At 60.3% G+C, this 14,253-nt stretch overlaps 1 protein-coding gene across 2 annotated transcripts in view; it reads left to right on the top strand.

The window, feature by feature from the left end:
- Positions 1-10,836: 10,836 nt before the first annotated feature.
- CELSR2 (cadherin EGF LAG seven-pass G-type receptor 2) overlaps positions 10,837-14,253 on the top strand; it is a 69,269-nt gene continuing 65,852 nt past the window's right edge. Inside the window, exon 1 of one of the 2 annotated variants that reach the window (XM_039537734.1) lies at positions 10,837-14,168. In XM_039537734.1, coding sequence (XP_039393668.1) covers positions 10,841-14,168 — 3,328 coding nt within the window. In that variant the 5' untranslated portion in view covers positions 10,837-10,840. The remainder of the gene's footprint in view (positions 14,169-14,253) is intronic. The other variant, XM_039537735.1, reaches the window with a different exon arrangement.

Below are 14,253 nucleotides of genomic sequence, written 5' to 3'. Positions count from 1 at the left end.
GACACGCGCAAAGCCTGAATCAGTAACCTGGATGTTACCCGTACAAGTGGGTGAGTTCTGGGAGTGTCGGCGTCTCTGCAGTGATCTGAACTAACCTGTGTGGAGCTGGCATGCAGTATGCGTGGCCCTGCCCAGATGAGGAACCCAGCTTGCCCGCTGGAGGGCAGAGGGAGTCCCCTTTTCCATCCTGGTTTGTTCTGTGCCCATGAGCCCAGCTGCCTGGCTCCTCTGTGCAGCGATGCCGCGTTTCCTGCCCTTGTGGGCAGGTGGCTCAGTCTAGTGGCTAATTTCATGCTGACTGACTTGCACTGCAAAGGTGTGATTTTTTTTCCCCCTCTACAGGGTGGGGCCCCCAGCCATGTGCTAGCCCTCTACACCCTAAATAAACCAGTGCTCAAGTCAGGGTGACCTGGCATCACAGCCATCTTCCTTTGCAGGACCTCTGGGCCAGGCACCAGTCTCTGCTTCCTATGGCCATGCCACTGGCATTTCATTCATTAGCTTCAGTGCTCCTTCCCATACCAGCCATGTGGGGCAAAACCCCCTTCCAGGGGCCATCTCCCTGCCATGCCCTTACCCAGGGCCAGGAATACAGCAGAGGCTGTGACAAGCGCTGAAGTGGGCGTGGGAGGGTAATCGGATTCCCAGAAACTTCTTGCCTCAGTTTCCCCCTAGCAGCCCTGGGGATGTGAGGGGGTGGGAAGGAGCTAGAACAGGGACCAGAGGTGGGTGTGAGGCAGAGGATCGATGGGTCTGTGGTGAAGGCACTGTGCGGCTGCTCTCATCCCAAGGCAAGTCGCTCGCTCTGCTCCTCGGTTCCCGGCTGTCCCAGGGGCTGGCAGCGCTTCCCCACACTGCAGGCAGAGCGACGAAGTGGAGCCAGGTCCTGAATCTGCACAGCATGTGCTTTGCTGGATTGGGGCTTAGCTCTGGAGGTGGATCACACCCAAGATGGGCAATGCCAGGGGGCAGGCTGCTATGCTAGCCTGAAGGGGGTAGCTGCTGCAGCACCCTGCTAGGCTGCAAACAGCCACCCATGGGGCAGGGGTCCCAGCTAGGTGCTGGCTCTGGGGGAGGTTGCTATCAATGGTATGTACTAGCCACTCAGCAGTGACCATTCTGCTCCCTGCAACGCAGCAGCGTGGTGTCATGGTGAGGGTGTCAGCCTGGGGTGCAGGAGACCAGCCCCCCACAAGCCCCTGGGGTGTCTCAGCCCCTACCTCCTATTGACATGGGGGAAATCAGGCATCTACATACCTCTTAGGAGCTGGGCCTTCATCTCAGGGTCTGCCCTTCTGGACGGGGGGAACCATGCTGCCGGCCTCCTGGGCAGGTGGAGCGTCAGTCCAGTGCAGACTGGGGCACTTGGAGAGCATGGTGATGGGGCTGGTAGCACCTTAGCCGCTGAGGACAGTTCCTGTGCCACCCACCCAGGTAAGGCTGGGCCCTGCTGGGCTGGCTTCGGCAGCCTGGTCAGGTGCTGGCCTGAAGCTGACGTGGACACTAAAGGGCAGCCCCGGCACGGGGTTTTCCCTCTGCACGGAGTGAGGCTGATCACAGGGCAAGTCATTAACTGCTGCATTGCCCGGAGGGGGCAAAGGTATTAATGGATGGCTGGGGAGCGAATGCCCCTCCAACCCACCAGCAGGGCAGATACACAAATCAGCCTCCTGCTCACTGAGCTCAGGATCACAACTGAGCTTGGTTCAGCTACTAGCCAGTTAATATCACCTGGGCCTTGTGGATCTGCTATGAGCTACTGTATCCAGCGGAGCCTCCCCTGCTCTGCCTTCCAGGGATCCAACCATGTGCCTTTTGCACCCACACCCTGCTTCCCTGCCACGTGTGCGCCAAGCTCATCCACTGCCACCAGGGCACAGCAGTCAGGTGAAACAAGGGTTGCAGTGCCAGGCACCAGGGCTATGTTTGACCCACTGTTTTTAAGTATCCTGCAAAACGAAGGAAGTGGGGTTCTGTCCCCCTTGTTTTACTGCTTTATGATGGATCATATGAGAGTGCCAGGGTGGTTGTGGTCATATCGTTTAATGGACTAACATCATCTCCCCCCCCCCCCCCGCATTTTTGTTTTATCTTCAGATTGGCTACCCTGGGTTTGTTGGGGGCCTCCTTGGCAGAGCTAGAGCTGTGGGGGCAGAGCTTTTCAGCCTTAAGTGGAGGGAGGGGGGTGGCTTGATTCTTTAACCCAGAGACTTTTTCTCCCAAGTGCCCAGCAGGCATTTGAGTTCAATAAGCATCTTTTAAAAATCCCTTCCCCTCAGACTCAGGTTTCACTCCCGTAGTATATGTGATGCCATGATGTAGCTAGTTCTCCATCTGTCGATAGAAACCACCAAGAAAACGGGAGTAGATAATTGCATTTCCAGGCTGGGGGGACAGGAATTGTTTTTAAAATCTTAAAACACCTCTCCCTTGGGGCATGTTTTATTCGCCCTTTAGAAAAGGGGGGAAACCCAATTTCTGTTTTTCCTTGAGGCTGATAGTCTTTAAAGCAACCTGCAAACTCATTTCTGGTGTAAATCCCCTGATGCCAATTAAGTGAGAGCAGGATGAGTTGGGCTCAGGATGTTTTTACAGGCAACAGCCAACTGTTTACACACACACTGGCCCCGTTGGGTCCCAAATATCTGTGTGCACTGACTAGTCACAAACATGCAGGGCCTCGGTCTACTCTTTGGGACAGGAAGTGCTGTCTGTGCTTTGTGGGCAGCACCTTGCGCGCTGGGGCCCTGGGCACTGCCCGTTGGCTTCTGGTAGCTTCCAAAGCCAGGAGCATGGCTAGAGGGCTCACAGACAATTTAAAGGGATACTGCCCAGTTCCCGCTGCCCACCTCAAATGAGACAGGCAATGTAACAGGCTGGGCCCCTCTGGCAGCCCAGCCCTTGATCCAGGTGCTGGGGATCTGGCCCTGTGGGACTGTTCTGGATCCAGGTAGAGAGATCAATCCTTGCACTCTCCCCATGTTTGGAGGTTGTATTCATCAGTGAATTGCAAGTGGCTGGCCACCATCAGGGCGACAGATGCAACATGGCCCATTGGTATCTTGGTCCAGCCAGCGTGTTAGTCCAGGGCCTGATGGGCCACACACTTCCACAGCCAGGTTGCAGGTGGGACTGGAGCAAATTCACTCTGATTGCCCCAAAACTTGGCGTACCCCACTGTTCAGCAGGAGCTGCACATCCCCTGGCCCTAGACAAGGGCAGTGTGTTACAGCACTGGATCTAGACTGTTCTCAGTGGTGGCAGATGACAGAACAAGGAGCGATGGTCTCAAGTGGCAGTGGGGGAGGTCTAGGTTGGATATTAGGAGACATTATTTCACTAGGAGGGTGGTGAAGCACTGGAATGGGTTACCTAGGGAGGTGGTGGAATCTCCTTCCTTAGAGGTTTTTAAGGCCTGGCTTGACAAAGCCCTGGCTGGGATGATTTAGTTGGTGTTGGTCCTGCTTTGAGCAGGGGGTTGGATTAGATGACGTCCTGAGGTCCCTTCCAACCCTGATATTGTATGAGTCTAGCTCCAAGGTAGGTTGGTGTCTAACTTCCCTAGGAATCAATGGAAGCGAGTGAGGTGCCTAATATGTGTTAGGCCCTGCCCTGTGGCCTTAGTTCTTTACCACCCGCTGGGCAGCTCAGTGCTGGCCTCTCCAAGATGGCCACCCTCACAAGGCCAGGGGCTTGCCCTTCTCTTAGGCTGCCGGGTCTCTCCCTGCTCAGTCCGCTGCTGGCGCCCTAACACTGGTCACTACTGCTGTAATTGCAGAGTCAGGCAGGGCCAGGGGCTGGAGAAGCTGTTAATAGGTTTCCTGCAAAGCTCGTTAAATGCTCAAGTTCTTTGGGGTTTTATCCCATTAACTCGGTAGCTGCAAAAAAAAAAAAAATCTGGCCAAACTTTTTGCACATGAAAGAGCAGCTGGGCTGGGGAGCCAGGCTCCCCTCCCATCTTCCAGCCGCTCGGCAAAGGGCATCGCTCTGTTCCCCAGGCGCAGACAATGCCCAACTGGAGGGAGACAAAGCAGGCAGATCCAATTTGTAATTCAAAAGGGGTTTGGAATTCACATTCCTGGCGTAGGGGGAAGGGAGCTTTGGGGGCCATGTGCTGAGCCAGCCCCAGTGGCTACGGAGTAAGGCAGCTGCAGCTGGAGCCTTCCTCCCCCGGCCATGTGAGCCAGGCCGTGCCACAGCCAGCGACGCTCAGGAAGAAAGGCTCCTGCTGAGGAGATGGTGAATCCCGGCAGCTTTGCTAGCAAGGCGATTCTGGGCTTGCCAGTGGATGCTGTAATCCGGCAATGCTAGAATGCAGCAGGACTGGGGCTAAGTCGGTGCATCCTGTTAATCACAGATCCGGAAACTGGGGGCGGGGGCAAGGGGGGGGGCTGCAAACAACAGATGCTCCAGGAGGAATAAGAATAGAAACGAATCACGAAATCCAGCCCGGCTTTCTCAGGCTGTGTGCGCCAATCGGGCATGTCCACACAGCCCCCACCCCGGGGCACTCACAGGCCGTGCCACCAACAGACAGAGACAGTGTTCAAACAGGGCTTCTGATCTGGGGGTTGGGCTTGAGTCTTGGTGTTGAGCACCAACCGCTCCGCTGCCTCCGGGGGGAGGAGAATCAGAGCTATCCAGGGATGCCCAGGGCCCAGTGCAGCAAGGGACGAGGGATGTGCCTAGGACAAGCTCAAGTGGGTGTAGAGATCACTGCTGGCCATGCTCCTGGCTACGTTTCCCAGTATAGATGCTGGACACACTGTTATCTGGCCGGGCCAGGAGTGCCGCCCAGCAGGCGTGGGGTCTCAGCCAGGGCCTGCCGCAGCCTCCCCCTGGCACCTTCCGTAAAGCACTTCACCTCCCCTTCCCCGGGGGTAACGGTGCACATGGGGCTAAACTCAGCCGTGTCCTCACAGGGCTTTGAGATCCCGCAGGGGACGTGCTCCAAAGAGAGGCAAAGTATTAGCACAGGCCACAGAGCAGGTGCAGCAGGTGTCCTTTCGCTGACCACCTCCGCACCTGGCGCTTACCAGGGGAGCTCTTGATCCTCCTCCATCCTTTGGCTTAGCCCTGAGCCTGGCCGCCTACGCCACACCTGCTCTGGGTGTTCACCTGTTAGTTACACTGAGCCCTGGCTCAGGTCGGAGTGCAGCACCTGCCAGCGTCCCTACAGAATTGGAGCCATGTGTGCTCCAGACAATTAACATCTACCCACAATTACGCAGCCCCTTAGCCCGAACCCTGCAAGCCCCAGGCAGCTGGCGCAGGCCAGCCTTGGGTTTCTAATTGCAGCGGAGACACCCTGAGTGACACTGGCCAAAGCCCTGCTTGGCTTACAAGAGCCGGCCAGCTCTGTGAAACTGCCTGCCCTGTTCCCGGCGTGGGCCCATGTCACACGCTGGGCTGGTGGGCGGAGGGGGGGAAGATTGGCCAAATTGGATCCCAAATACTTTGAGGGTCACAAATGTTCTGATGAACAGCGTAAGCTACAGCTGGCTCCCTGGGCATCATCTCACCCCCTGCCTGGTCCCGCTGGGATCAGAGTATTTCCAGTATGACGGGGAGCGGGCTGGGAGCAGCAATTCCCAGGCCGAGTTCTGCCGACCCAAGATTCAGCAAAAGCATCTGGACCTTGAGTGTTTGCCCAGCACCCCCTGTCTCGCAGGTTCTTTGCCCATCGCTCCTGCCATCCACGTTTCCCTAGGAAGCCCAGAGGCCGTGGGGGAGGGGGGGTTGAGCATAGACCTGCGCTGCTGGGGGCTCCCTGCAACCAAAGGAAAAAGGGCTCCAGGGCACTTGGCAAGAGATGGGATGTTTGGAGGGACCCCCCCTGTCTTTTGTCCCAAACCACCCTGCTTTGTCAGCTGCAAACCCCACAGCTCAGAGCCAGCAGAGCCTCCTCCCCAGGTCTCTGTCAGGACCCCGCAGAACAGTAACATGCCCTTGCATTTGCCTCAGGTCTTGCACCTGAACATGCTTTGCCGCGTGCAGGCAGCTCATGCTCAATGGCCAGAAGAAGATCAGAGAGCGTAAGTGACTTCGCCAGGGCCACAGGGTACATCAGTGCCTGAGCCAGGCATAGCCCCCAGGAGTCCTGGCTCACACCCAACACTGCCTGCCTGGGGCCTGCTGCATCTGCATTAGCCCCAGGTGCAGACTGGCCCCTGGCAGCCCAGGTTTTCCCTGGGTTGTGCCCAGGACCATCCTGGTCTCTGAAGCTCCCCTCTGAGGGGTGCTTGTGTATCTGCTCCCCTAGCTCCACTGCAGTGCCAGCCCTGTGATGGGCACAGGGCAGCCAGGCTGCTAATTAAGTTAACAAGATGCAGAAGGCCAATGTCTCTGACAGCCTCCAGGGAGGAAGGAGGGTGACCCCCCCCTCCCACCCCAGGCCTAGCCCACTCTGCAGGCTCACAGAGGCCCTTGAAGGCTCCCAGGCACAGGACTTACCTCCGCTCCTTCCAGGCAGCATAGCCCCCCTGTGGGTGCTGGTCCCTTGCCTTCCTTAAGCCCCAGTGTGCCCCCTGGCAAGGAAGGGGGTCTAGGCTGCTCCCCTGGGCCTGAGTGTGAGCTGTCCCCTCTGCCCCACCCATCAGGTACCCGCCTGACTCAGCCTGTCCATGGGTCATGCCTTGCGCTGCGTGGGGCTGTGTCTGCTCCGCACACAAAGCAAGCCAGGCCCTCCTGTCCTAGGGCCCGATCCTGAGCTGTCCTGATGTCAGCGTGAGCTGCAGGTACTCAGCACCTCCCAGGATTGAGCCCTGACCTCTGGCTCCTGCCTTCTGGCCCAGCTCCAGCTCAGATGAGCAGATGAGGCAGCAGGAATCTGAGCCCACCTGAGCTCAGCCCTTTGCTGCCACCCCCTCACGCCCCCTCCTCTCACAGGACCATCAGTAACCCAGGCTGGACTCTCTGCAGGGCAGGGATTGGCTCTGTTCTATGTTCATACAGCACCTGGCACAACAGGGCCCTGAGCCCAAAGGACCTTTGGGCACTGCCAGCCTGGTGCTCAGCTCAGGTTACCATTCTGGGTTTGTACAGCACCTAGCACCATGGGGTCCTGGGCGCTAAGTCAACACAGCTGATACAGGGTGATGATGCTGCTCTGCTGGCCGGCCAGTGCCACCTGCTTTCGTGGAATCCCATTTCCCTGCTCATCAGGAGCTGGGACGGCTCATTCACAAGCCAGGCCTGGCCACTGCTAAATGGGACCAGAAAACTTCAGCGAGCCAAGGCAAGGGCTAATTTAGCCACCTCTAATACACTCCCAGGTCTGCGTATTTATTCCCTTCCCGGTGCCAGCAAACGTTAAAAACCAGCCAGCTGGGCAAAGAATGGGCCCTGACTCCGGTGTCCTCTGAACTGTCATTACCTGGCACAGAGCCCCGTGCTGCTCAGTGCTCTCCTGGGGCGTGGCTCTGTGCTGGGTTAGAGGTTAGGCTGGTTCATTTTCCAAGGCAGCCTGTATTTAGAAACCTCCTGTTCGCTCCCAGGTCTCTGGGGTGCCGTCTGCCATGCAGACAAGGGACATGGAGCCATTGGAGTCAGTGGGCGTCTCTGCTTCACCACAGCTGAGGATCTGGCCTGGCAAGTCTGTAGCCCCAATTAACAGGACATCACTTGGAAATGGCAGTTCAGGAATTAAAAATAGTTTGTGCCTAACTTCCCCCCGCCCCCCTCCTCAGGCCTCCTGCATCACTCGCCTGGCCCTTTACATGCTGCTCTCCCCTGCTGCCTGATGAAAGACCCCCACAAACTGCAGCCCTGCTCACGCCCTGAGGTCAGTGTGAGCAGAACCCCAGGCCTGCGGGGAGCTCAGCACAGGATGGGAGGGGAACTGATTAGCCATGGGCCAGAGGGGACACACAGAACTTGGAAAAGTAGGGGGAACATTCTTCTCTCTGGCCCTGTTTATGAGCAGCCATCTGAGGGGTGCCGAGGAGAGAGCGGCTAGACGTGTGAACCCAACACAGAGCTAGGGTCAGGCAGCTACTTTGCTGGAAAATGGGCAAGGAAGGGGGTGGGGAGTGTCATATTTTCCCAGTTAACCCCAATGTAATGGTCCGGTGTATGAGTCACTACTGCCATGCCACCTCCTGCATGGTACAGAACAGCGTGGCTGTGTGTCATAGGCCCTGTACTGTTAACTACTAATGGAGATTTGGCACAACACACTGTAGCCAGGGGCTGACCCCACTTGTGCAAAATCCTCAGCCAAGGCTGCAGGATCTGGCCCTTGCGGCAGGTAGCGCGTCTCCAGCTGCTCTTGTCTTCATCTCCACAGGAGCTAATCACTAGCAGCTCCCAGCCCCTTTCAGCCCAAGCCAGCTGACTCTCTCAGGCAGAGACGGGGGAGCTCCGGCCTCTGGGGGCTGACTTCAGTGGCATTTGTGGCTCTTTGTTCAGGGCACTCAGGCTCCGTGTGTGTTTGCTCGCTGAGCCAGGGCAGCGGGAAATGCCCTAGCCCTGGGCTGGCCGGGCACCTGCCCGCTATGCTCAGCAGCCACGAGGACAAGGGCAGTTTCATTGCCGGCCAGTTCATGCCCCCGGCCTGGCATGCAGCTGGCCCCGGCCTCCTGTGGCCGCTTGGGGCCCAGCCACTGCTTTCTTGGGCTGCTTCTTGGCAACGCCAGTCTCGGGCCTGCCCGACAAACGCAGCAGCGCCTGGCTTGGGCAGGGCCGTGCAGGGGACAATTGCCCTGGCAGCTGAGCGTGGCATCGCCCTTTTAAGAGGGCGCAGCACCCGCCTGCTACGAGCCGTACGCAGGTGCAGCCAGGTTCGTGTCCTTGTAAAATATACACAAGGCAACGTGCGCTCGCCTACCGGGAGCGCGGCGCGGCTCGGCGCGGGGGAAGCACCGCCCTGGCCACAGGGTGCGGCCCGGCCGGGGAGCCCCTGCGCTGGGGCTGGAGTTGGAGCCGGAGCCAGGCAGGCGGGGGATGCTGGGCACCAGCGCCGCAGGGGAGTCGCTGGCCTCTGCTTGGAGCCAGCAGCAAAACCTACAAACAAACCCAGTGCAGGAGAAACAGCCGGGCCGGGTCAGCGCCGGGCTCTGTCTGTGCGGGTCGGGGCCAGGATCAGATGCTTCAGAAGAAGCTTTATTTCCCCACACCTGGGAATTCTGTAGTTAGTTTCTGCCCCGAAGCAGGAGGACAGAGAGCCCTTATTGATGATAGCTGCAGCTAAAGCTACTAACCAAGATCTAGTTCCCCCCCACACGTGGTCTCAAACAGGAACCTCTCCCCCCAATCAGAATCCAGATCCAGTGTCACCCCATGAAAGGGGATGCTAATGTGCAGGGAGTGTTTGAACCTGCCCCTCTCACCCCTGCCCTCAGTGCAGCCAATCCGCCCCCAGGCCTAAGTCAGCTCCCAGTCAGGGCAACAGGCCAGTTCTTGGCATGGCTAGACCCGACTTTCATGCCACTCGCCCTGGTGTAAATTGGGAGTAACTCACTGGGCCTAATTCCCCTCTGACCCACCGTGGTGTAAATCAGGAGGAACTTGATGGAACTTGGCGCACAGCTGTTGCAGGAAGGGAGACCCACTCGCTGAGACTGCTTCATTTTCTGCAGTAGTGTCACCTTTTGCCTGAAAGGTGCCAGGCGCTGGTTACTCCTGGAGGTGTTTAGCAGCACCCTGAGCACGCTGCCTGGCCCGGAAATGACTCAGATCCACAGCTTGGCAATGCCCCTTTTTAATTTGATGCCACAACAACTTTGAAAACATATTTCTGAAAATCCCCAGCTAGTAAAATCAACTCCTCCACGTCTGTTTACACTGAATGAGACCAGTGCTAAGCTGGTGTAAAGGGGTGTTACTACACTGGTTTACACGAGCTGAGGCTCTGGCCCCCAGAGCATGGGATGTAGCAGGAGGCTGGGGTGTCCCATTTATATGATGATCTGGTGGCTACAGAACCTCGGGCCAGGCCAGTTTCCTTGTCCCTTGTGAGTGACACCTGTGGCAGCTGAGAAAGGCTGACTTAGGCCATTTCACAAACAAACCTCTCCCGGAAACTGAAGTCAGCAGCTCACGGGCTCAGGCCTGGTTCCTCACCCCCCCCCCCAACACGCACCATGGCACTTGGCTACATGGATTTAGTCTCCCAGGGTGTCACTGTGATCTCCACTCACCTGCCCGCCAAGGATGGGCCACTGGACCTGCCTTGCGCCCGGGAAGAGCCGTGTCCCTGGCTGCCCACAGGGGCCCAGGTGGGTCCCCCGGCTGGTGGCGAGGCTGCCGTGGCTCCTTTAAGGGCCGCCGCGCAGCCCTGAGCAGGTCTATGGTAATGAGCCTCCCGCAAGCAGCTGCCGCCGCGCCGCAGAACCGGGGCTGCCAGGCAGGGAGAGCGGAGGGGAGCTGGGCCACGGGCGCGGGCGGCTCGGTCGCCTAAAGCCGGGGCGGGCAGGGAGCCGGGGGCGCCCGGGGGGGGGGGCGCAGGCAGCCGGGGGGCGGGGAGCCAGAGGGGACGCAGGGAACCGGGGTCGGGGATCGGGGGCGCAGGGGGCGGGAAGCCGGGGCGCACGGGGCGGGGATCGGGGGGGCGCAGGCAGCCGGGGGGCGGGGAGCCAGAGAGGGCGCAGGGAGCCGGGGGCTGCCGAGGGGCGCAGGGAGCCGGGCGGGCCCCTCTGCCCCGTACCCCGCCGGGCATGAGGCGCGGGGCCGGGCAGAGCCGCTGGAGGAGCCGCCGCTGAAGCGGGAGATGGGCGGTTGCTGCTGCCACCCCAGCCGCGCTCTGCTCCTGCTGCTGGCGCTCGGGGTGCCGCGGCTGGAGGGCGCAGCGCCCGGGCACCACGGACCGTGCGCTCTGGGGCCCGCGGCCGGGACGCTGCTGATGCTGCTGGACGGGTCCCGGCCGCCGCCGCACTGCGCCCCGCACGCCCTCTGGCTCTGCACGGCAGGTGCAGCCGGCCTCTGGGCGCACATGTCCGGGCAGGGCTGCGGGGCTGCCGGGGGGAGGGAACTGCTGAGCCGGCTGCTGCCCCCTCGGGCTCCTGGGGGCAGGAGGTGGAGCTGGGCGCTGTGCCTGGAGCCCGGCTCCCGCATCCCCCTGCCCCCCGCGGCCGCTTGGGGAGGCTGCCGGCCGCGGTGCAGGGTGCGGGGCGCCGGGGCGAGCTTCTCCCCGCAGGCCTCGGGGGAGCTGGTCCTCCCCGTCCGGCCCATGTGTCTCCGATCGGGGCACCCGGTGCGCTTGGGGCTGCTGTGTGAGCGGTGCGGGAAGGGGGAAGGGGCGGGGGGGCCCAGGCAGGGGAGGGGCGCTAGCGTCCTGGTCAACTGGAGTCTGGGCCTGAGCTCCCCCAGGCAGCAGGAGGAGCTGGAGAAGCTGCTCCAGGGGGTGGAGGGGGCTCCGGGCAGAGGGGGCAGCCGGAGGAAGCGCAATGTCAACACCAGTCCCCAGTTCCAGCCGCCCACCTACCAGGTGTCTGTGCCAGAGAACAGGCCAGCCGGCACCCCAGTGATCTTGCTGCAGGCCATGGACCCCGACGAGGGCGACGCGGGCCGGCTGCACTACTCCATGGCCGCGCTCTTCGACAGCCGCTCCAACAGTTTCTTCACCATGGACCCCCAGAGTGGGGCCGTGAGCACGGCCGAGGAGCTGGACCGCGAGACCAAGAGCACCCACGTCTTCCGGGTGACGGCCGTGGACCACGGCACCCCCCGGCGCACAGCCCTGGCCACACTCACCATCCTGGTGAGTGACACCAATGACCACGACCCTGCCTTCGAGCAGCCGGAGTACAAGGAGAGTGTGCGGGAGAACCTGGAGATAGGGTACGAGGTGCTGACGGTCAGGGCCACCGACGGGGACGCCAGCGCCAATGCCAACATCCTCTACCGGCTCCTTAATGGCGATGGGGCTCACGAAGCCTTTGAGATTGACCCCCGCTCCGGAGTCATCCGCACCAAGGGGCTGGTGGACAGGGAGGCCGTGGAGTCCTACCAGCTCCTGGTGGAGGCCAGTGACCAGGGTAGGGCCCCGGGGCCCCGCAGCACCACAGCCACCATCCACATTGCTGTGGAGGACGACAATGACAATGCCCCACAGTTCAGCGAAAAGCGCTATGTGGCCCAGGTGCCTGAGGACATGGCCGCCAACTCCCACGTGCTGCGAGTGACGGCCACGGACCGGGACAAAGGCAGCAATGCCCTGGTGCACTACAGCATCATGAGCGGGAACACCCGGGGCCAGTTCTACATTGACGCCCAGACCGGCAGCATCGACGTGGTCAGCCAGCTGGACTACGAGCTGAGCAAGGAGTACACGCTCCGCATCCGGGCCCAGGATGGGGGGCGGCCCCCTCTGTCCAACATCAGCGGGCTGGTGACCATCCAGGTCTTGGACGTCAACGACAATGCTCCCATCTTCGTCAGCACCCCCTTCCAGTCCACGGTGCTGGAGAATGTGCCCCTCGGCTACTCGGTCCTGCACATCCAGGCCATCGATGCGGACTCCGGGGACAATGCCCGGCTGCAGTATGCCCTGCTGGAGGCCGGCCCCAGGTTTCCCTTTGCCATCAGCAACAGCACGGGTTGGATCGTGGTGGCCTCAGAGCTGGACCGGGAGACGGTGGATTTCTACAGCTTTGGGGTGGAGGCCCGGGACCACGGCAGCCCCCCCATGGCTTCCTCGGCCAGTGTCAGCATCACCGTGCTGGATGTGAACGACAACAACCCTGAGTTCACTGCGAAGGAGTACTCTGTACGGCTGAACGAGGACGCTGCTGTGGGCACCAGTGTCCTGACCGTCTCGGCCATTGACCGGGATGCCAACAGTGTCATCACCTACCAGATAGCCAACGGCAACACCCGCAACCGCTTCTCCATCACCAGCCAGAGCGGGGGTGGCCTCATCACCCTGGCGCTACCGCTGGATTACAAGTTGGAGCGGCAGTACCTGCTGACTATCACTGCTTCCGACGGCACCCGGCTCGACACGGCCCAGGTCTTCGTCAATGTGACTGATGCCAACACCCACCGGCCAGTCTTCCAGAGCTCCCACTACACTGTCAACATCAATGAGGACCGGCCAGTTGGCACCACAGTGGTGCTCATCAGTGCCACGGACGAGGACACGGGGGAGAACGCCCGTATTACCTACTTTATGGAGGACAGTATCCCCCAGTTCCGGATCGATGTGGACACAGGCGGAGTCACTACCCAGATGGAGTTGGACTACGAGGACCAAGTGTCCTACACGCTGGCCATCACGGCCCGGGACAATGGCATTCCACAGAAATCAGACACCACCTACTTGGAAATCCTGGTCAATGATGTTAATGACAACGCGCCCCAATTTCTGCGGGACGCCTACCAGGGCTCTGTCTATGAGGATGTCCCAGCCTTCACCAGCGTCCTGCAGGTCTCCGCCACCGACCGGGACTCGGGGCTTAATGGGAGGGTGTTCTATACCTTCCAGGGTGGGGATGATGGGGACGGGGACTTCATAATTGAATCTACCTCTGGCATCGTGCGGACGTTGCGCCGGTTGGACCGGGAGAACGTCCCTCTCTATGAGCTACGAGCCTACGCCATGGACAAGGGCATCCCAGCCATGAGGACCCCTGTCGACGTCCAGGTGGCCATCCTGGATGTGAACGACAACCCCCCGGTCTTTGAGCGGGACGAGTTTGACGTCTTTGTGGCAGAGAACAGCCCCATTGGCCTGGCAGTGGCGCGGATCACAGCCAGCGACCCGGATGAGGGCACCAATGCCCAGGTCATGTACCAGATCGTGGAGGGCAACATCCCCGAGGTCTTCCAGCTCGACATCTTCTCCGGGGAGCTGACGGCACTGATGGATCTGGATTATGAGGCCAAGGCAGAGTACGTCATCGTGGTGCAGGCCACGTCAGCCCCGCTAGTGAGCCGGGCCACGGTGCACATCCGCCTGCTGGACCAGAACGACAACCCTCCCATGCTGAGAAACTTTGAGATCCTCTTCAACAACTACATCACCAACAAGTCCAGCAGCTTCCCCAGCGGGGTGATTGGCCGCATCCCAGCCCACGACCCCGACGTCTCGGACACACTCACCTACAGCTTTGAGCAGGGCAACGAGCTGCACCTGGTGCTGCTGAACCACAGCTCTGGAGAGCTGCGCCTGAGCCGGGCGCTGGATAACAACAGGCCTCTGGAGGCCGTCATGAGGGTGTCTGTCTCAGGTAAGATGCGGGCCGGGCAGAGGGGATCCTAGCCCAAACTCAGGGACACATTCAAGTTGGTGGGGTTTTGGCCTGGATGTCCAAG

This window comes from Mauremys reevesii, linkage group 4 (genome assembly GCF_016161935.1).
Source record: "Mauremys reevesii isolate NIE-2019 linkage group 4, ASM1616193v1, whole genome shotgun sequence".
Lineage (NCBI taxonomy): Eukaryota > Metazoa > Chordata > Testudines > Geoemydidae > Mauremys > Mauremys reevesii.
Note: the sequence above shows the minus strand (reverse complement) of the source record. Positions and strands in the feature narration are given on the sequence as shown.